The sequence below is a fragment of the Panthera uncia genome (assembly GCF_023721935.1).
Source record: "Panthera uncia isolate 11264 chromosome C1 unlocalized genomic scaffold, Puncia_PCG_1.0 HiC_scaffold_3, whole genome shotgun sequence".
Classification (NCBI taxonomy): Eukaryota; Metazoa; Chordata; class Mammalia; order Carnivora; family Felidae; genus Panthera; species Panthera uncia.
Window position 1 is genome coordinate 65,498,219 of NW_026057584.1, and position 21,685 is coordinate 65,519,903.

Below are 21,685 nucleotides of genomic sequence, written 5' to 3' on the forward strand. Positions count from 1 at the left end.
AAAAAAAAAAAAAAAAAAAAAGAAAGCCTGAACATATTCTGGAAGTGTTTTCTGGGTCCTACAGCGAAGCCCCTTTGGAGGTGCTTTTAAAATTTGTTATCAAATAAAGAAAGCCACTGTATAACTTCATGTTTCAAAACATACAATCTATAGATTTCCTTTGATGCCAAGCATTGTCTACTTTCATGCTCCTCAATCTTCCTTCTTGCTGCTACAGGTGAAGGAAAGGTTTGTGTGCACAGCTGGAAGGCAAATTTTCAGTAGCTATCGTACGTGAATGTTGGGATAAAGAAACCTCTATTTTCTGAATGTTTGACATTTCATAGAAAAGTTCCTGGAAAAGCCACAGTGTTGGTCTGCACTTCTACCAGGGCTTTTCCTGTCTTCATCTGTGGTGCTTTCCTTGTGGGGACTTCCCAGAGTTCAGTCTCCCAGAAGGCAGTGTGTCACTTGCACGCAATCTGCCTCTACCTGATCCCCAGCACTAGCTTTCTCAGAGTTAACTTACTATTGCCTCTTGGTTGAGGAAAAAACTCTTGAATCCAAAAGCCCAAGTCATACATGGTTGCTACAAGCTGTCTTTCTGAACCAGGTTGGATAAAACTAATCATAGAATGTTTAGGTCACCAGTATGTTTTACCATTCTGTACCAATCTGCTTTTGACTGAATATTGGTTCCAGATTTTAGGTGTGTGAATTTTGCAACTTTCTATTTCCTTTTATCCCCATGTGACTTTTACTGTGAGGTTGAGGCTTATCTATTACTATCCACAATCTTTGTTATTGTACTGCATTATATTTAACAACTTTATTGAGATAATTCACATACCATAAAAATCCCCCTTTTTAAAGTATACACTTCAGTGTTTCATAGTATATTCACAGAGTTGTGCAAACACCAGCACTAATTTTAGAATAATTTTATCTCCCTCAAAAGTAACCCTGTACTCAGAGTACCTGAGTGGCTCAGTCGGTTAAGTGTTCAACTCTTGATTTCGGCTCAGGTCATGATCTCATGGTTTGTGGAATCAAAGCCTGCATTGGGCTCTGCGCTGACAGTCCCCAGAGTCTGCTTGGTATTCTCTCTCTCCCTCTCTCTGCCCCTCCCCTGCTCCTGCTCTCTCTCTCAAAATAAATAAACATTAAAAAAAAAAAAAAAGAAGAAGAAACCCTGTACTCACTGGCGATCACTGTCCATTCCCTCGTCCCGCAAACCCCTGACAATCACTAATCTACTTTCTGTCTCTATGGATTTACCTATTCTGAGCATTTTATATACATGAAATCGTACAATATGTGGCCTTTGTGTCTGGCTTCTTTCACTTAGCATGTTTTCAGGTTTCATCCCTGTGGCAGTAATTCATTTCTTTTTATTGCTAAATAATACTCCCTTGTATATATATACTAAATTTTGTTTAAGCATTCATTAATTGATGAATGTCTTTGTTGTTTCCACTTTGGGGCTATTGTGAATAGTGCTGCTGTGAATATTCATGTGTAAGTTTTACTGTGGACGTATGTTTTTATTTCTCTCTGCATTACGTTTTCCCTTTACGTGTTAACCTTAAATTCTCTTGAGGCTAATTATTCCAATAATGTAATGTCTGTTTTTGTGTAGGGATTATTTTAAAGTGTTCTGTAAGGCCAACGTGAACTACTGCCATTGCTTTACCTTTCATCATTCTTGTACTGACATTCTTGTACTGACTTCATCATTCTGTTCGCCCTGCCCTGGGACAGGCAACTCTAGAGCCTGTTCTTTTTCTTTTTAAAAAAAACTTTATTCTGAGAGAGAGAAGGAGAGACAGCGAGCACAAGCAGGGGAGGGGCAGAGAGAGAGGGAGATAGAGAATCCCACGCAGGCTCCATGCCGTCAGCTCAGTGCCTGATGTGGGGCTCAAACCCACAAACCCTGAGATCATGACCTGACCCAAAACCAAGCGTAGGCCACTTAACCAACTGAACCACCCACTAGATCCCATTCTTATAAAAACTCCTCAGTGACTGGTAAGCGTGAGCCAGCCTTACTTTAAAGGATAGTTCTAAAGTAATCCTTCCATAGTCAAAATGTCTTGGAAGCTTATGTACAAAAAACTCCATCTTAATCTTCTCCATCCTCCTTCTGCCATGCCCACCCTACCTGAGCCACAAGAGTTTTTTCAAAAAAGTTGTTCATGTACATTCTCCCCTAAATTTTCACTTCAAACTAAGAGGCATTATTGTTTTTTGTGTGTCTTCTAAAATTTTTATTTTCTACATAAGACAAAGCAATGTGGGAGTCAGTCGATTAATCTTAACTGGAATTGTGTAATAGTTTAATAATGATCACTGCTGTTCTTTGAGCAACTGTGTGGATAGAATGTGAGGACCACTGTATTAAACACTTTACATGCAATATCCTATGTATGCTATTCAATATCTCTATAAAGCAGGCATAGTGGCTAACCATTAAAGTGGTAAGATAGTTCACCTACATAGGAAGGGGTTGAAGCAACATTCAAATCCAAGTATGTCTAACTTCGAAGTCTTTCTTCCACTATCACTCCAGAAGCCTCCTAACAATTACATCTTTATTCCTTTGATTGGAGCCAAATAGGAAGCTGACCCTTATTAAAAAGAATAGATATTTTTTAATTCTTCATACCTTTACTGTGCATGGCTGGATTGCTTCCTGTCTTAAGAATAAGCTTTGATAGGGGTGCTTTGAGTGGCTCAGTCAGTTAAGCGTCCGACTTAGGCTCAGGTCATGATCTCACAGTCTGTGAGTTCAAGCCCCGCATCGGGCTCTGCGCTGACAGCTCAGAGCCTGGAGCCTGATTCTATGCCACCCCCCCTTCTCTCTCTACCCCTCCCCCACTCACACTCTATCTTGCTCTTCTCTTGAAAATAAATAAATGTGAAAAAAATTTTAAAAAAAGAATAAGCTTTGACAGTAAATGAAGAAAGAGATTATAACATCCCTTATGCCTGAAAATGGACACAAAACATACCATGAGGGGGAAATGTGCATTCAGTTCACTGCCATATCCTCAATATCTGGAAATTAGTAAGTCCTGCATAATTGTTAAGTGGTGAATAAATGAGAGACTTTCAAAAGACAGGTTGTGTCCATTTATAGTATTGCCTTGCTGACTCCACCACTTCTGGAATACTTTGGGGCTCAGTTGGGGGCTCCCTTCCTTCTCTTTTCTTCCCTTCGCTTTTTCAGCTACACTTTCTCTTTGGGTTAACTCCTCAGCTCCCATGGCTTTGAAAACTATCTACCTGATGGTGACTCCTATCACATTCTTGTGTCCTCTCTCCCACCACACACTCCATCAGCAAATCCTGTCCACTCTGTTTTCACCCCTTTCTCTCCATATCCACAGCTGCCCTTTGAATTTTAGCCACATCGCCTTTCCCTGTAGTCTCTTAACTCCTCTCTCTGCTTCCACACCTGCTCTCTTATTATCTACACTCCATAAAACAACCATTGTGACATTTTAAAATGTTGATTATTATGTCATATTGCTACCTCATATTGCTACCTCTATTACTTCTAATCATACTTAAAATCCAAACTTCTTTTGATAACATACAAAGGTATTTGACCCCTGCCTTACTTCTGCCACATGGTTCTCTCCACTCACTAGCCTGTAGCCAGGCTGGCCGTCTTGTCGTTTCTTCCATTCACTTCTGCCTCAGGCCCTTTGCTCCTGGTTTTCACCCTGCCAAAATATCTCTTCACCAGGGTCTTTGGATGACTGGCTTCTTTGCAGCATTTAGGTCCCAGTTCAAATGTCATATCTTTAGAAAGGTCTGCCCTGACCACATTTTATCACATTGTCTTATTTCCTTTAGGGCATTTATCACTATCTAAAAATACTTTGTATATTTATGTATTTACTTGTCTTTCTCCATCCCCAATTTCCATGCTTACCTACATGTAAAGAAAGATCCATAAAAATAATGATCTTGTTTGTCATGTTTTTATTATTTTATTCATTGCCTGACCCATAAGAAGTTATCAATAAATATTTGAGAGAGAATATACAAGAATATAATAAATAAACAAATGAATGCACATTGCCTAGGACTGGGCCTGAATATGTGCAAGTAAGTCTATACTAATTAATTTAACTTCTGTATCACTCTTAAAGCTTACATTCTCTAATGTTATATTCTTCAATTTCTTCCTAAACAGAATATTTTTATTACTTGGAGGGATCCAAAGATGCTCTCCTTTGTGGTACAAGCACAGATTCAGGGTAAGTAATATTTGTTTTGTGTTTAGTCTAAAGGCTACAAAATAAAAGGAAAAACATCAATAGTTTTTTTTTATGAGAAACTTTAAAACATTTATAGTTAATGCATACATCTGAAAGCAAAACTTGGAGGTAGTGCTTGAATTGAAACAGGATACAAGTTATATATATATGTATGTGTAGACATGTGTGTGTGTGTGTGTGTGTGTGTGTGTGTGTGTGTGTGTATATATGAAAGTAGAAAAATTACTTCCGGAAAATTGGCTGGATAATTTTCAAGTCTTTCTTCTTTCTGGAAAAAAGAGTGATAGAATCAACTTTCTTTCTTCCCAAATTCTACTCATTTTCCAATCAAGAATGATTCATAGATGACTGAATGCAGGGACACTTTGGCCACTCTAAACAAAGGAACCCATGGACTTGGGTAAAGATATTTTAAGAATCTCCCATCTCTACAAACTACCTATCTTGCAGTTTTTCCTATATACCAAGTTGATCTCTGTTCTTGTTCTTCCCCGCCCAGATATTTGTTCACCAGGCTCTGTGTTCACTGGGAACATTAAAAATAAACAAATAAGGTTGCTGCTCTGCAAGACAGTTCAGACCACTGTTCAATGGCATCACCATGCAAGTCTACCAATTTATTTTATTTTATTGTTATTTTTTTCGAAGAAGTTAGAAGTTTATTGAATACACCGCAAGGGAGCAGTGGGCAGAACAGTAGAGACTGCCCAGTCCACCGATTTTAGAATGAAAAATATAAAACTACAAATCTTTATGAACTTACATAATTGCTCTATTTTGGCTATTTTTTTTTAATTCAAATTCACTCCAAGAATAATTTGGAGGAACCGAGTTTTGGTGGAGGCCTATATATCAATATTTCTGATGCAAGAACTATTACTTGGTGCCAGATGGAATTTCCAGATTTTGATGAGGATACTAATAGCAGCTGCCATTTATTAAATGCTTTCCATATAGAGGAACTAGGCTAGACCATTTGTATATATCATCTTCTTTAAACTTAACAACAATCTTAACCTTTTGAAGTAGGTTTTATCCTCTTCTCACAGAAAGAGTGAACTGCACCTTGAAGAATTTAAGTAATTTGACAAAGTCACCAACTAGTAGAGTGGGATGGGATTCAAACCCAGTTCCTCCTGATTCCAAATAATGCGTTCTTAATCATTATTCAATATCGTCCTCCTAGAAAGGAACCTTGAATATCTAACTGTTCTGTTGTACTCCTTAGGTTGCCTCCCGGAAACATTCTAACTTGTGATTTTTTTTTTTTTTTTTTTTTTTGTATGTAGTCAGTGTCCAGAAGGGTACAAGTGTGTGAAAGCTGGTAGAAACCCTGATTATGGCTACACAAGCTTTGACACTTTCAGTTGGGCCTTCTTGGCCTTATTTCGGCTAATGACCCAGGATTACTGGGAAAATCTTTACCAACAGGTGAGTGCCAAGAGAAACATTCATTGCATTTTTGAATAGCATAAAAATCTGGTGACTGTTCCTTACCAGACTTTATGTAAGATTTTTTTTTTCAATTTAGAAAGGACAAAACTCTTTTGGCTTATCACTAAAATTAGACATGTTTTATTTCCAGCAGTATTAGAGTGGATAATTCTGAAAATTATACATTGTTATCTTATCCTTTTTTGGCTTATTTGATCTCCAGTTCATGTCCCCCAACCCTTTCTGAATATAGCATCCTATGGGGTCCTAAGTAAATAGCAGGAAATACACTGTCACAGTCTCTTGTAGCTCTCCTGCACACACTGTTTCCTGAATGTGCTGCCCTGCTTGCAATGCCCTAAACACCAGGATCTCGTAGGTTCATTATGCTTTATTTTTTTGAACTCCCATGTACAGTTGCTATGAATTAAATTGTACCCCCTCCCATTTATGTGTTAAAGTCCTAACTCTCAGCGCCTTAGACTGACTATTTTTTGAGTTAGGGATTTAAAGAGGTGACTAAATTGAAATGAGGCATCAGGATGGGTCCTAATCCAATCTGACTGGTGTCCTTAAAAGAAAAGGAGATTAGTTCCTGAGAAACACCAGAAATGTGCCCACCTGGACACAGAGAGAAGACCCTGTGAGCACTCGGTGAGAAGGCAGCCATTGACAAGCCAAGGAGAGAGACCTCAGGAGAAATCCAACAAACCAATCCTTTGATATTGGACTTCCATCCTCTAGAACTGTTGGAAAGTAGAATTTCTGGGGCGCCTCGGTTGCTCAGTCGGTTAAGCGTCCGACTTCGGCTCAGGTCATGATCTCACAGTTCGTGGGTTCAAGCTCCGTGTTGGGCTCTGTGCTGACAGCTCAGAGCCTGGAGCCTGTTTCGGATTCTGTGTCCCCCTCTCTCTGCCCCTCCCCCACTCGTGCTCTCTCTCAGTCTCTCAAAAGTGAATAAAGATTAAAAAAAATTTTTTTTTAATTAAAATTTCTGTTGTTTCAGCTTCCCAGTCTATAGTACATTGTCGTGGCAGCTCTAGGAAGGAAATATAAGAATTGAAGACCCAATTCACATCTCTAAATTCTCCTGTCCAAACTCAATTTCTCCTTCCTCTACACTTCCACGCCTTTTTAATATTCCTCAGTTTATAGTATCCATCACTTGTACATTAATTATTAATTCACATGGCCACCTCCTCCCATGTGATCTTTTGGGCCTATGGGTGTATCTTTTCACTTATATATTCTCAGCACCTGACCCCAGGAGGAAAGAGATGAAAATGATTATTCTGTATTATAAATAAAAAATGAATCACTTTTCTTAGAATTGCCAGATTCTTTTGGCCTGTTTTATGTTTACTTCATTTCTAATATTACAAAGGAATATAGAAATTATGTAAACATATACTTCAGAGGAAAAAAGGAATAGAAACAACTTTAAATATGCAAAAATAAGCTCACTTTTACTCAAAATTAAAGAAATGAAAATTAGAACGAGAGTGACAGCTAATTGTTTACCTGTTAGAATGATGGAGATCCAAAGAGAGACGCTGTCTGGCTGTGACATGGGGAGGTAGACTTACTCACACATTGCTGGGAACCACAGCCAAGTGCAACATAGGAACTTTTATGAAAATTAAAATGAATATACCCATTAACCAAAAATTCCACTACCTAAGAATTTATCAAAGAGAAGAAATTGTAACAATGATAACTGATAGAAAAGGGAAATGAGTAGGCATCAGAGATAGGAGAGAGATATTTTTCGTGTAATTATCTTTTTATACCATTTGAATTTTTGTACTATATGCTGCATTCAAAACTTTTAATACATATTAATTAAAAGTAAATATAACAGTAGACAAGCAGATAAGATCATTCAATTAGGCTCGCTACTTTGTGTGAACATGATACATCATCATTGATACTTTCCTTATCAGTCAAAGGGACTACAGATACTGCTTCTCTAATTGGAAAATGAGCAGAGTAGCTCCTTTTTGAGTAATTTTCAGACTGCAGATTTAAAAAATCCCAGACTGAGGCACCTGTGTGGCTTAGTCAGTTAAGGGTCCAACTCTTGGTTTCGACTCAGGCCATGATCTCATAGTTTGTGAGTTGGAGCCCCACATCGGGCTCTGTGCTGACAGTGGAGTCTGCTTGGGAAGCTCTCTGACCATCTATCTCTATTCCTCTCTCTCTCTCTCAAAAATAAATAAGTAAACATTGTTAAATCCAGGATTATTATTCTTAAAAATAGTGAAGAATCATACCTAATTTTAATACAAGTTTAATAGATTGCTATATCCTTTGTAGTGAAAAAGTGTGTATTTAAATACGGATTGTTTTCCATGGAGGTGTAATTTTATTCCTTTATATTTTTGATAACATGAGATTATACTGAACTGCCCAACTTCCCCATGCCTAATATGCCATTCAAGTTGAAATAATCTACCAAAAATCTTTGTGTTATTAAAATAATGATTTCCATTTTTCCCTAGACACTGCGTGCTGCTGGGAAAACTTACATGATCTTCTTTGTTGTGGTGATTTTTCTGGGATCCTTTTATCTAATAAACTTGATTCTTGCTGTGGTTGCCATGGCCTATGAGGAACAGAACCAGGCAAACATCGAAGAAGCGAGGCAAAAGGAGTTAGAATTTCAACAGATGTTAGATCGTCTTAAAAAAGAGCAAGAAGAAGCTGAGGTATTATTGTTTGGTGTAAAATTCTCCCTAGAAGTAGAAATCCAAAGGGGAATAGCAGAGGCTCATAGCAGAGACTCTGTGGCCTTCCCCACAAGATTTTCCTTACTGGATTTTTTAACATAAGCTGAATTTTCATTCTGGGGTGGTCAAAGAACCAATTCTGGATTGAGTTAGAATTGGTATTTGTCTCATTCTACCTTTCCCCATAATCAGCACAGAGAATATTCTAAGCCATTCCTCCTAAACCTGTTATCCATAATTCCTCAGTATGTATGGCATTATGCAAAGTCCCAAAACATATATGATATGTTTCCCCAGAGTAGCAATTGCATACAAAAGCTTAGGGAAAATTATTTAATTGTTAAAGATAACAGATACTCTATGGAGTAGAAAGAAAAATGTGCATCAATTTTTGTTAACGTGGCAAGAACTTTTAAGATAAAAAATATGAGATGTTAAGAAAATTTATACTTATGGTTGTAGGCACTTTAGGCTAAGGTACAAATTATTGAGTATTCTTCCTTACTCCTCTCTCCAAGAGGGTACTTCAGTGGAAAAGTTTCAGAAGGTTTGTACCAAGAGAACCAAAAATTTAAATATTATGCAGGAGTTTAAAATTTGTTTGGGGGCACCGGGGTGGCTCAGTTAGTTAAGCATCTGACCGGCTCAGGTCATGATCTCATAGTTTGTGAGTTCAAGTGCTGCATTGGGCTTTGCACTGACAGTGCAGAGCCTGCTTGGGATTTTCTCTCTGCCTCTCCCCTACTTTCACTCTCAAAATAAATAAATAAGCTTTCAAAAAAAAGTAAAAATAAATAAAATTTGTTTGATATTTCAACCTAAATATCTTCAAAATGTCTAACTTATGGGGCGCCTGGGTGGCTCAGTCGGTTGAGCGTCCGACTTCAGCTCAGGTCACGATCTCAAGGTTCGTGAGTTTGAGCCCCGCGTCAGGCTCTGGGCTGATGGCTCAGAGCCTGGAGCCTGCTTCCGATTCTGTGTCTTCCTCTCTCTCTGCCCCTCCCCCATTCATGCTCTGTCTCTCTCTGTCTCAAAAATAAATAAACATTAAAAAAAATAAAATAAAAAAAATGTCTAACTTATTAGGGGAAAGGTAGTAATATGTAAAGTAGAAAACTTTGATAGAGAAAGATGTTCAGTGCAGTATTTTGATAATATTAAACATCAAAAAGTATATAAATTTTTTAATTAGATAATGATAAGGAGAATTATGATACTTTTGTGTCTTGGAGTATTATTCAGCCATAAAATGATGTGCTTTAAGAATATTATGATGACAGTGAAATGTTTTAATATAATGTATTAAGTAGTAGGATACAAAATTGGGCATAATATACAAACAATTTAAAAACTTTATATATATATATATATATATATATGAAGAAATACACCAATTATTTCTGGGTTTTAGGATTGAGTGATTTTTATTTTTTTATTCACAATGTCCTTATTTTTCAAATTTTTACAAGGAATGTTTTAATAATAAAAACTTAATTTTTGATAAAAGATTAACAGTATGTCATCCAGGATTTTCTAGGAAACCCTTAGAAGTCTCTCATCTTCTTGACATTCATTTTATAATAATTCATTTTTGTTTTCAGGCAATTCAGTTTCCATTAAACTGAGTGCCTGACTCTTTTGATAATATTGAGTTAATTACCTGAAAAAGATGTACGAATTTTCTTATTATATGGTTTATGTGAGTTTTATGTTACAGAATTACCTAGTAAAACTTTTATAAATACCATTTTAAATTGTTTTACCATAAATATAGGAATAGTATATATTAGTTTAATGCCAAAGTAAAATGGGGCCTTATCACAATGCAAGAAAAGCAATAAATATATGCTTTGTAAGCTCGCTAGTTACAATACAAAAATAAAAAATAAATAAAAAGGCATGACTTCATGCACAAGGGACATGATTACATGGACAGTGTAATTAAATTCATGGTAGAGAGGTGCCTACCCCATAATAGAGTTTCCCAGACTTTGGAAATGACTTACCACATGTGTGACCTCTTGGTCCAACAGGCAATCGCAATGGCAGCAGCTGAGTACACAAGTATTGGGAGAAGCAGAATTATGGGCTTCTCTGAGAGTTCTTCTGAAACATCCAAACTGAGCTCTAAAAGTGCTAAAGAAAGAAGAAACAGAAGAAGGAAAAAGAACCAAAAGAAGCTCGCCAGTGGGGAAGAAAAGGGAGACAATGAGAAATTGTCCAAATCAGAGTCTGAGGAGAGTATCAGGAGAAAAAGTTTCCACCTTGGGGTTGAAGGTCATAGGCGAGCACGTGAAAAGAGACTGTCTACCCCTAATCAGGTACCAATGCAATTGTCAAATGCTTATTGCCAGGGCTAGGATTATAGAGCAAAATGTGTTACCTTGAGGTAACAGGATCTCAGGAAAGGAGAGTGAGTAACTTCACTGGTATATTTTTAGGTAAAAACTTATTGATTGTTGGACATTTATGGAAAGAACACAGATGTGCATAGTTTTCCATTTAACTTGGACCGTTTTTGAAGGAGCCTATAGTTTCATCATTGTCATATCTTCTCCAATAAACATTTTCAGAACAGAATATTCATAAGAACTGTCATAAATGAAGAAATTATTTACACAACATATTAACTTTTACATTTTTATCTAGTCTGTATTTGGTAATGCCTCATTGGCTAAAAACTAATCCCAGACTAGGTTCTCCACTTTTCTTCACCACCATAACTAATGGTACCAGCAGAATATCAGTGCATGAGCTGGAAAGTTTGGAGACACTTGACAACCTCTACCCCCGACTGCATCAACTACTACTAATAACTAATTGCTCAGTCTGTTATTTCTGCTTGTGTAAAATATCTCTTTCCTTTTTTCTTTTTTCTCTTTCCACTGAAACCTCCATATCTCAGGGTTCCCTGCCTACAGAACTCTAAGATGAACAATTGCTTCCCTTCTCCTAAATACTAGCCTGTTTTCTCTCATACAGCACTCCCAAATCCCTTTTACAAAACAAAGCTGTCCCTTGGCTCAACTTGAAAAACAAAACAAAACAAAACAAACACTCTGTGTTGAATAACTACTGACTATAGAACAAGACCTACATCTTATCCATGTTGTGGACTGGCTTCAGCCTCATTTCCCACCTTTCTCTACCTTCATGTACCCTCAGTCCATCGTGATTATTCACTCATACATACATGCCCTGTACCTCTATTACTTAGTACATGTGGTGTCCTCTAAGTGGGGTGATTTTCTTCTTTGTTTCCCTCCTGGTGTGGCAGCACCCATTCTTCTTTCATAAGCTCAGATGCCACTTATCCCACAAATTTGCCTCTGCCCTCACCACTTCTCCCATTTGCTCTTTGGTGCCTTACTTAACAATTACTGTCCTTCGCATTTATGACTTCATTTAAAACTGAGACAAACCATAAGAAACTCTTGAATACAGAGAACAAATGGAGGGTTGCTGGCGAGGAGGTGGGTGGGGGGATGGTTTAAATGGGTGATGGGCATTAAGGAGGGTGCTTTTCGGGATGAACATTGTCATATGTAAGAGATGAATCATGGTGTTCTACTCCTGAAGCCAAGACTACACTGTATGTTATCTAACTTGAATTTAGATAAAAATTAAGAAAAAAATAATTAAAACAATAAAATTTCTATCTTCTACTACTTAAGTCTGTAAGATGCTTCCAGATACACATAGAAATCAGAGTCCCTACCTTCAAAGATTTTATAATTTAGCTGGGGAGACAGAACTTGAAAGCATGTGGTATCAATAAAAAGACCTATGACAAGAGCAAAACAAGCTGGATTTAAGGCAAAGGCTTTGTTATCCTCGCTTTCCATTATTCAGAGTGCCTGCCACTTTGTCCTTTCCATAGGAAGCACTAGCACTTATTGAATTAGATACTTCCAAAGAATAAACACTCAGTTTTGTTTATGGACACGGTTTATCCTGGCCGTGAATTCAATAAATGTGACTTTTCCTCCTCTTTGGTGTTGGGCAATCTCTTTTTCAAATTCTAGTATTATATGACTTGTAAACTCACTGACATTGAAAGGTCTTTCTTAACATACCTTGACTGAGCTTCCAACATGTAAAGTGGAGTTGCAAGCATTGGAATGCAAAGAAGCACACAGTGTGCCCTTCGGCCTCAAAAGAGTTTCAATTACTTATGGAACTTAGGGACTGATATATTGAAAGCTAAATAACAGGTATGAATACCAAATGCTTTTTATAAGTGGTATGTTCTTTGTAGCAAAATCAGTGGGGTAGAAAGCATGGCGAGGTCACTGTAGGCCAAAGTAGGAGAGACCTATACAGTAATAAATAATGTACCTACTCCAGAAAGGATGGATTCTCCAGTCTTTTCATCCCTTATTTAGGAGAATTTGTCTTCCTGCTGAATTGCTTTATTTTTTAATATGTTTCTTTTCAACCAGCACAGAGCCACCTGGCCTCAGCTCAGAGGTCTCAGAGGCAGTAATGTGCACTTCTATTCTTAGATGCTTCAGCAGATACATGGCTACATGTCATCTTTTTTGTTTTTTTTTTTTCCTGCAGTCACCGCTCAGCATCCGAGGCTCCTTGTTTTCTGCAAGGCGCAGCAGCAGAACGAGTCTTTTTAGTTTCAAAGGCCGAGGGAAAGACATTGGATCTGAGACTGAGTTTGCCGACGACGAGCATAGCATTTTCGGGGATGGTGAGAGCAGGAGGGGCTCACTGTTTGTGCCCCACAGACCTCGGGAGCGGCGCAGCAGTAACATCAGCCAAGCCAGTAGGTCCCCCCCAGTGCTGCCAGTGAATGGGAAGATGCACAGTGCCGTGGACTGCAATGGTGTGGTCTCCCTGGTTGATGGACCCTCAGCCCTCATGCTCCCCAATGGACAGCTTCTGCCAGAGGTGATAATAGATAAGGCAACTTCTGATGACAGCGTAAGGATGTTTTAAATAGCTCAGGCCTGGCTCGGCCCTTGTTCTTGCATCAGTCCATCTGCTAGAGGGGCCTTCTTGGGTCCTGTGAATGGCTCTGCATTTTGCAATACCGCTACTACAGAAACACACCTTCACCTCATTAATGTAATCCTCATGGGATATGCTGTAGATGTCTAATTCAAAGATATTTAAAACTGCATTTTTTTAAAAAAGGAACTTATATTTACTTCCATATTATAAACCATCCCTTTAGAAAACAATGTATAAAAGACATAGATATATATACATAAATCTCAGCACAGAAAATGCATTGGTTATGCTGATCTTTATTAGTTGATAATAGGTCCCATTTTTCTAAGGAAATTTGGATTCTTTCCACCTACTGCTATCTTTCTGAAGATACTGTTTAATATATACCTTGTGCAAAGAATCTTGAGTTTTAATAATAGTAATAATAATAGCAAATATGTGTTTAGGATTTATAATAGCCCTGTAAGGTGATATATTATCATCCCTCTTTTACATAGGAGGAAACTGAGGCATGGAGAAGCAAAGCAATTTCCCCAAGTTCACTCAGCTAGTAAACAGTAGTCCTGAAGTTCAAACAGGCTCTCTGTTTCAGAGCTTGCACTCTTAACCCACCACATTTTTGCTCTCTCTCCAATGTGTGCTAGGCTTTTAAACTTGGAAATAATTTAATGTTTTTAATGTTTATTTATTTTTGAGAGACAGAGAGAGAGTGTGAGCAGGGGAGGGGCAGAGAGAAGGAGACAAAGAATCCGAAGCAGGCTCCAGACTCTGAGCTGTCAGCACAGAGCCCACCGTGGGGCTCAAACCCACAAACTGCGAGATCATGACCTGTGCTGAAGTTGGGCATTTAACCAACTGAGCCACCCAGGTGCCCTGAAACTTAGAAATAATTTAGAATAGCTATGCTTTTCCCCATATATAATTGAAACTTTTTTCATTAAAATAAGATAAAAACAAAAACAAAAACTCTGTGGTCTGGAGTCTACCGATAAAAATATAATAGCCAAACTATATACATTAATACAAACATACACACATAAAAGCAAAAACAAAACAACAATTCCAAGGCAACAATTTCAAGGGTTTAGGAGTAATTAAGTCAGTAGAGAAAGTGTCTAATTAGGCTGAAAAGTGAGATCTTTCTGGTTTCTGGAGTTTCTAGGTTACCTCTTTAGGCCAGTCACTGTTCTGTTGCATTACTAAAGATCAGTAGGGGCTCTGACTGACCTAACAAGCTTTGAACTCATGCTAGTTATTCATATATTCATATTTTCAGACAATATATTTTTAGCGAGAATAAAGTTCCATCAAAGTCATGGCCACATACATATTTCATTTGGAATGACTGCATGTGCTTTTTAGGTAACAAGTGACCTCTGTGCTTGCATGATCCAGCTTTGGGCCTTCGGCCAAGATATTTTTCCTTGTCAAATGAGCATGCTAAATTCTATGGAATCAGATCTTTGCTGTGTTTTGCTTTTCAGTGATGTACTATCTGTGAAACATATAATTTATATCAGATTTGGATATTATTTCATATTTTTAAATGAAATATTTTCACTAAAGACTTTACTTTTACCGTAGAAAAATCAGTATTACCATAAATCCTGAAACAAACTACAAAACTAGAGTATACTCTAAGATTCAACAGAAATGCAATAAACATGATAGTGTGGCAAAATGTACAGTTTAGATGAAAAAAATTGCATGACAGATAATATAACCTTGACAACTAAAACGTGTCTACATGAAAAAGAGTGTGTTATTCTTGTTTGACTTGTAGAAAAATTGCCATTTCTTGAAAGTCAGTAGATTAGAGACTGTATCAAATAGAAAGATCTCCATAAAAAGCCAGCTACAGATATGTGTGTGTGGATGTCTGCGCACATACACATACAGACAGACACACATGCATACATTTATGCCCATGTGTCCATGTTTTGATATACACACACATATAAGTATATCTAAACAACTATACAACTTTAAAACTCTAGAGCTATATTTACATGTTTGTAAAGTGGTGTGTGTGTATCTATACATACGTAAATACCACACATACCACACCTAAACAGATAGATAGGTGATACATGTAGAATTGTATAGTTGTTTGTGTGTATATGTGTGTGTGAGCTGTGTATGTGTGTGTGTGTGTGTATTGTTGGCCTGCACTGAACCAGCATAGTGTTTAAACTTTGAATTAGTTGCCAAGATTTAAAAACAAGACATTTTCACACAAAAATGAGTGCACCTGGTAAGACTGAGCTCATATTCCTGCATGGCAACAATCCTTTAGGGCTGAACAGTGGTCACCTCTTTCAGATGGAGCTTACATTCTCCATTTTGCTACAGTGCCCACCAGTCTCCGTCATCCTTTTCACGCTGAGTCATTTATCCTCATCCACTCAGAGAAATTCATGAGATCTTCCTTGGTAATAAGAAACATCCATTACAGTCTCCATGTAATTCTGTTACCTCAACAAAGAATAATTATAGAAATTTATCAGAGAATACCGAGGTTCTGTCCCTTTACCACACATCACTGCAATACACGTTTAGCTGGTTTCATGTAGGACACTTACATGGTAAAACTATCTGAATAAATTCGACACCCAGAAAGATAGGTGATGAAAGTGATTACAACAAGAAAAGCAGCTTGTTTTATTTTTACTTCCTAAGCATTAATTCTTTTAATTCTCAAAGCGAGAATATGAGGCTAATACTATGATCATCTCCATTTTACCAATGATAGAACTGAGATGGGAGTTAAGTAACCCTCCAGTGACACATACCCAGTAAGTAGCAGAACTATGATTACAACCCAACAGCCTAATTTCTACTTTTATTTACTCACTACAGCTACCTAAGCAAAATTTTATTCTGCACCTATAATTTATTAGAATTATATTCTTAGAACTTTAATTAATCATCTTTTTTTTTTCTTTCAGGGTACAACTAATCAAATACATAAGAAAAGACGTTCCAGTTCTTATCTCCTTTCTGAAGATATGTTGAATGATCCCCATCTAAGACAAAGAGCAATGAGTAGAGTAAGCATATTAACAAACACTGTAGAAGGTATGTAATAATGCTGTCCTACCCATACAGATTTTTAAACAAAATTTAGATAAGCCCTGGTTAGCCTTAAATAGGTATATGAAGTTCTTAGGAAGAATTCAAAGAATAAAAAATGATCATAAACAATGGTAAAGATAACCAATGGATACTAATGGAATGGTCTTTATGTGCTCAAAAAACTTGATAAAGTTTTTATGTGTGTGATTAAAGATATTGGATGATAAGAGTTTTCAAAGACAATTAATGATAATAAATGAAGAAAGCTAGGTTAACCAGGGCTGTGTGGGTTATATATTATATACATATATTATATATATACTATATATATAATATATATATATATAGTATATAATCTTACAAACTTAGTCTCTGGGTTTACCATCTAATATGCAAGAAAATAATATATACTTCCAGATGTCTATAATGGCTGCCTCTGAGCACATTCAGCAAAATTATAAAATGGTAATCTGTGACATAACATCTGTTAAGATTATGATGAAAAGGCATTAGAGAAAGCAATTTAGAGAACATATAGTGGTTACACCTTGAGAAGCGAGTCAGGGTGGCAACTTTTACAATGTGCTGGTTTCCACCCTCTCCCCCTACAATATGCCCCAGGTCCCACCTTGTGCTTTCATACCATGATGGCCTCAGACAAAGCTTCCACCCACTTCCTAAACTTAATGGTGAGAAATAAAAGAGATTATGGTATGATGTATCTATTGAATGAGCCATTCCATAAATTATTTCTAGTCTCTTGGTTCTGAGATTGATTTCACCTGTGAAAAAATATATATTGATGGAAAATATATATTTCTCCATTAAGAAAACATTGATTCTTGGGGTACCTGGGTGGCTCAGTCAGTTGAGTGTCCAACTTTTGATTTCTGCTTAGGTCATAATCACCAAGTCATGGGATCAAGTCCCATGTGGGGCTCCACACTGTGCGTGGAGCCTGGGTGAAATTCTCTCTCCCTCTCCTTCTGCCTCTCTCCCCCACCCCCACTCCCATGTGCTTTCTCTGTATATGCAAGGAAAAAGCAAAAAAAGAAAACATAGGTTCTCCTGTTTACCATCACGTTAGGTGTATGTTTCTCTAGGAGTTGCCTCTATCTGCTTTGAGTCATTAATTTCACTGCCTTCCCCTAAATTACACTTGGTCTAGTAAATGAACATCATGATAGAAGATTTTTATGTAATATGCTTTCATAGAAGCAGTACTGTTAAATTTGCAAAGTCTAAACAGAAGACTTGTTTCAGTGTTAAAGTCTACTGCTGATTTGTACCTGGTTAGGAATAAAATAAACAAGTGATTGACTTCATGCTCTCTCTTGGTTTTCCCCCCAGAACTTGAAGAATCCAGACAGAAATGTCCACCTTGGTGGTACAGATTTGCACACACATTCTTGATCTGGAATTGTTCTCCATATTGGATAAAATTCAAAAAGCTTGTCTATTTTATTGTAATGGATCCTTTTGTAGATCTTGCTATTACCATTTGCATAGTTTTAAACACATTGTTTATGGCTATGGAGCATCACCCCATGACTGATGAATTCAAAAATGTACTCACTGTAGGAAATTTGGTGAGTCTCTAAATGTGTATTATGTACCCATAGTTCTTCCCCTTGGATGTCATGATTGTCACTTCTTTTTTTTTTTAACTCAGATGGGTGTATAGCTACATAATTATCCATATCCAGAATTCACAATATGAATCATTGTACAGAGTCAAGTTTCTGGTGATACTACTTTAAAATAATTTTGCAGAAGTGCAGAGGTCTATAACAATACTATTTCCAAAGGGGGGTCACCATCTTGGGAATTGATGGTGTTGGTTTTTTTTTTCCTGCCAGAATGTCTCTTTGAAGCAACACTTTGAAAATTTGATAATTACCTATTTTATAATTATATTGCAGCTGCCTTGTGAGTACATTCCCCACATATTTTTAGAAAAACTGTGGATGATTTGTTTTGGCATAATAGTGAAGTGTCTGGGCCTTTGGAGTCCCAAAGTCCTGGAATTGAATTCTCATTCTGCCTTTTACTGGTTATATGACCTTGAACAAATATGTCTCTAATTTTCTCATTTACAAAATAATAATAATACCTCACTTGCAAAATAAGAAAAATAATATATTATTTATAATATAATGATAACACTTCATTTACCATATTGTTAAGAGGAATAAACACTTTCTACTTATTAGCCTGGCATATCGTAAGTCATTAACAAATTAAACCTATTGTTATTATTATTATCATCATCATGCTTTAAATCAACCAGCAGAAAGAAGTCTTAAGAATAAGAATACCAAGAAGCTAAAATGGTAGGACTAGACACAGAAGACAAAAGGGCACTTAAGAAAGGATCTGTAGGCTTCAAGAAGATATAGGATCCTGTTTGGCAAATAGATGCCAGACTGATTTCTCAAATGTGCAGTGCTGGTCACATTCTGGCTTAAGTAATGCCTTATGGCAAACAACAAGTGCTAGTTTCTGAGAATCTGTATGAAGCAGGCAGAAGTGCAATTTCATGGCCAAAGGGTCCCCATTTATGACTTCATAAATCATGAATAACTCTGGATGTCTTTGTGAATGTCTGTGTAAGATAATTTTACTTTTGCCATGGTCCCAAACCAATTGATCTTTGAAGCCAAAGACTTTGTATCTGAGTCAGTTTTCTTTCCCATATACTGTATTTTTAGTTGAGATGTATGTACACCATATGCTCTCTGAGGGAGCATGCTTCTTTCCTTCCATTTCTCTTCGGAAAAGACAGGCCTATCTGGTTTCTAATTGTTGATGGAGGTACAGGCCATGAAAATCAGTACCTTCTTGCTGAATTGACTGCATCACTGTGAACCCCAAAAGAATTTATCGTGTTTCTTATCTATTGTCACTACCCTAAGTGCGGGGTACTCCCTGATTGTCTTCTTGATGCTGCATTATTTTTAAATGGATTCGGCACTTAGGTAGACTTCACCATTTCCCTTTGAGCCTTCTTTGGTCAGCTTCTTTGAGTCTAGTCAAACCTGAATGATTCATAAACAGGTCCTTCAGTGTTGTTTTCTTAAGTCTGTCCTTTGATACCAGTGTCATGAATTAATGATGTTTTGTGATGCACTTTTGTGTCAAAGCTTTGAAAGTCTTACTTTAGCTCCCACTGTGTCAATTAAATACTTTTCCCTCTTCTACTAATAAATCTTTAAAGAGTGAGTCAATATGTTCTCTATTACTCTAAGAGTAGTCAGACCCAACAAAAAGGCTGACTCAAGATTTTAGTGTCAGTCTATATTTCCTTTTCATTTTCTTCCAGAGTATGACCCATATAATTTTTTTTTTTTTGCAAAAACGACCTGTGTTGATTGTCATGGCTTTATTTACCTGGAATTTTAATATGCTCCTCTAAAATGCTATCTAAAGATGATGAGAATGGACAGGAAAGTTAGAGCTTTTTAACCTTGTAATGCTTACATTGGAGCTATAGGAATAATACTACCAGGTTTATGGGATTAAATGAAATAACACATTTGTAGAGTATCTGGCACATTGTCTGAAGCACAATGATGTTAAACAAATGGTAATAATCATCATTACTTTGATTCTATACTTCTCATAATACCAGAAAAAACACATTGTATTTCTCATTTAGGTCTTCACTGGGATCTTTGCAGCTGAAATGGTTTTAAAACTTATTGCCATGGATCCATATGAGTATTTCCAAGTAGGATGGAATATTTTTGACAGCCTTATTGTGACTTTAAGTTTAGTAGAGCTTTTTCTAGCAGATGTGGAAGGACTGTCAGTTCTGCGATCATTCAGACTGGTAAATATAGACCAACCTTACCATTGTATTCCACATATAAAGGGGTGTTTCTAATGCTTTGTATTATTATTTAAATCTTTTAGCAGTTTAAATCAAAAGACAAGATTAGGTTCTGGTGTCCAGTGTAATCAAGTTAATTCTATAGCAAAAGCTCTTAAAGAGCTCAAAAATCACATGAATATTTTAATCTTAGCATCTTGAAGACATAGTCATAATTTGAATCAATTTTAGACTCTTGAAGACATATTCAGTTACATGCTACATCCTTAACACCCATCACCCATTTAGCCCATCCCCCTACCCACCTCTCTTCCAGCAACCCTCTGTTTGTTCTCTGTCGTTAAAAGACTCTTATGGTTTGCTTGCCTCTCTTTGTTTTCTCCTTTCCCCTATGTTCATCTGTTTTGTGTCTTAAATTCCTCATATGAGTGAAATCATATGGTTGTTGTCTTTCTCTGACTGACTTATTTCACTTAGGATTATACACTCTAGCTCCATCCATGTCATTGCAAATGGCAAGATTTTATTCTTTCTGATGGCTGAGTAATATTCCACTATATGTATAGATATATATCTATATCTATATATGTATAGATATATAGATATAGATATATATATATATATATACCACATCTTCTTTATCCATTTATCAGTTGGTGAACATTTGGGCTCTTTCCATAATTTGGCTATTGTTGATAATGCTGCTATAAATGTCAGGGTGCATGTGCCCCTTTGAATCAGTATTTTTGTATCCTTTCGGTAAAAACCTAGTGATGCAATTGCTGAGTCATAGGGTAGTTCTATTTTTAAGTTTTTGAGGAACCTCCACACTAACATGTTGGACTTTATCCCAATGTCAATATGAAAAGGTATAAAAAGTATCAGACTATTTTCAAATTAAAAAAAATTTTTAATTATCTAAAAATAGAATTAAGGATAAATTATCAATTCTAAAGGGAATAATATCTGAAATCATTACAAGAGGCTTTTATAGCAATCCTAAACTTCCTTCAAAATATGTGTAGTAATTATATTGTGGCAAGCATAACAAAATAACAAGAATATTGAAAATAGCTGAAAGTAAAAAATAGAAATAATCAATTTTAGCTAGGTAATGATGACAATATTTTAGAATTTAAAATTCTGAACAAAACTCAAGATTGGAAACATTGAAAATTGAAAAATTTTCTAATAATTAACATTAAGCTTTGTGTTTACTTTTAGCTTCGAGTGTTCAAACTGGCAAAGTCTTGGCCAACACTGAATATGCTGATAAAGATCATTGGCAACTCAGTGGGTGCTCTGGGTAACCTCACCTTGGTGTTGGCCATCATCGTCTTCATTTTTGCTGTGGTTGGCATGCAGCTCTTTGGTAAAAGCTA

General features: G+C 36.7%; 1 protein-coding gene across 1 annotated transcript in view; it reads left to right on the forward strand.

Moving 5' to 3' along the window:
- SCN9A (sodium voltage-gated channel alpha subunit 9) overlaps nucleotides 1–21,685 on the forward strand; it is a 163,390-nt gene that overhangs the window by 78,599 nt on the left and 63,106 nt on the right. The window contains exons 8-16 of the mRNA XM_049615550.1: nucleotides 4,184–4,247; nucleotides 5,558–5,699; nucleotides 8,204–8,410; nucleotides 10,465–10,752; nucleotides 12,995–13,366; nucleotides 16,345–16,474; nucleotides 17,822–18,060; nucleotides 20,130–20,303; nucleotides 21,528–21,685. The exon at nucleotides 21,528–21,685 is cut by the window's right edge and continues 130 nt beyond it. Coding sequence (XP_049471507.1) covers nucleotides 4,184–4,247; nucleotides 5,558–5,699; nucleotides 8,204–8,410; nucleotides 10,465–10,752; nucleotides 12,995–13,366; nucleotides 16,345–16,474; nucleotides 17,822–18,060; nucleotides 20,130–20,303; nucleotides 21,528–21,685 — 1,774 coding nt within the window. The remainder of the gene's footprint in view (nucleotides 1–4,183; nucleotides 4,248–5,557; nucleotides 5,700–8,203; nucleotides 8,411–10,464; nucleotides 10,753–12,994; nucleotides 13,367–16,344; nucleotides 16,475–17,821; nucleotides 18,061–20,129; nucleotides 20,304–21,527) is intronic.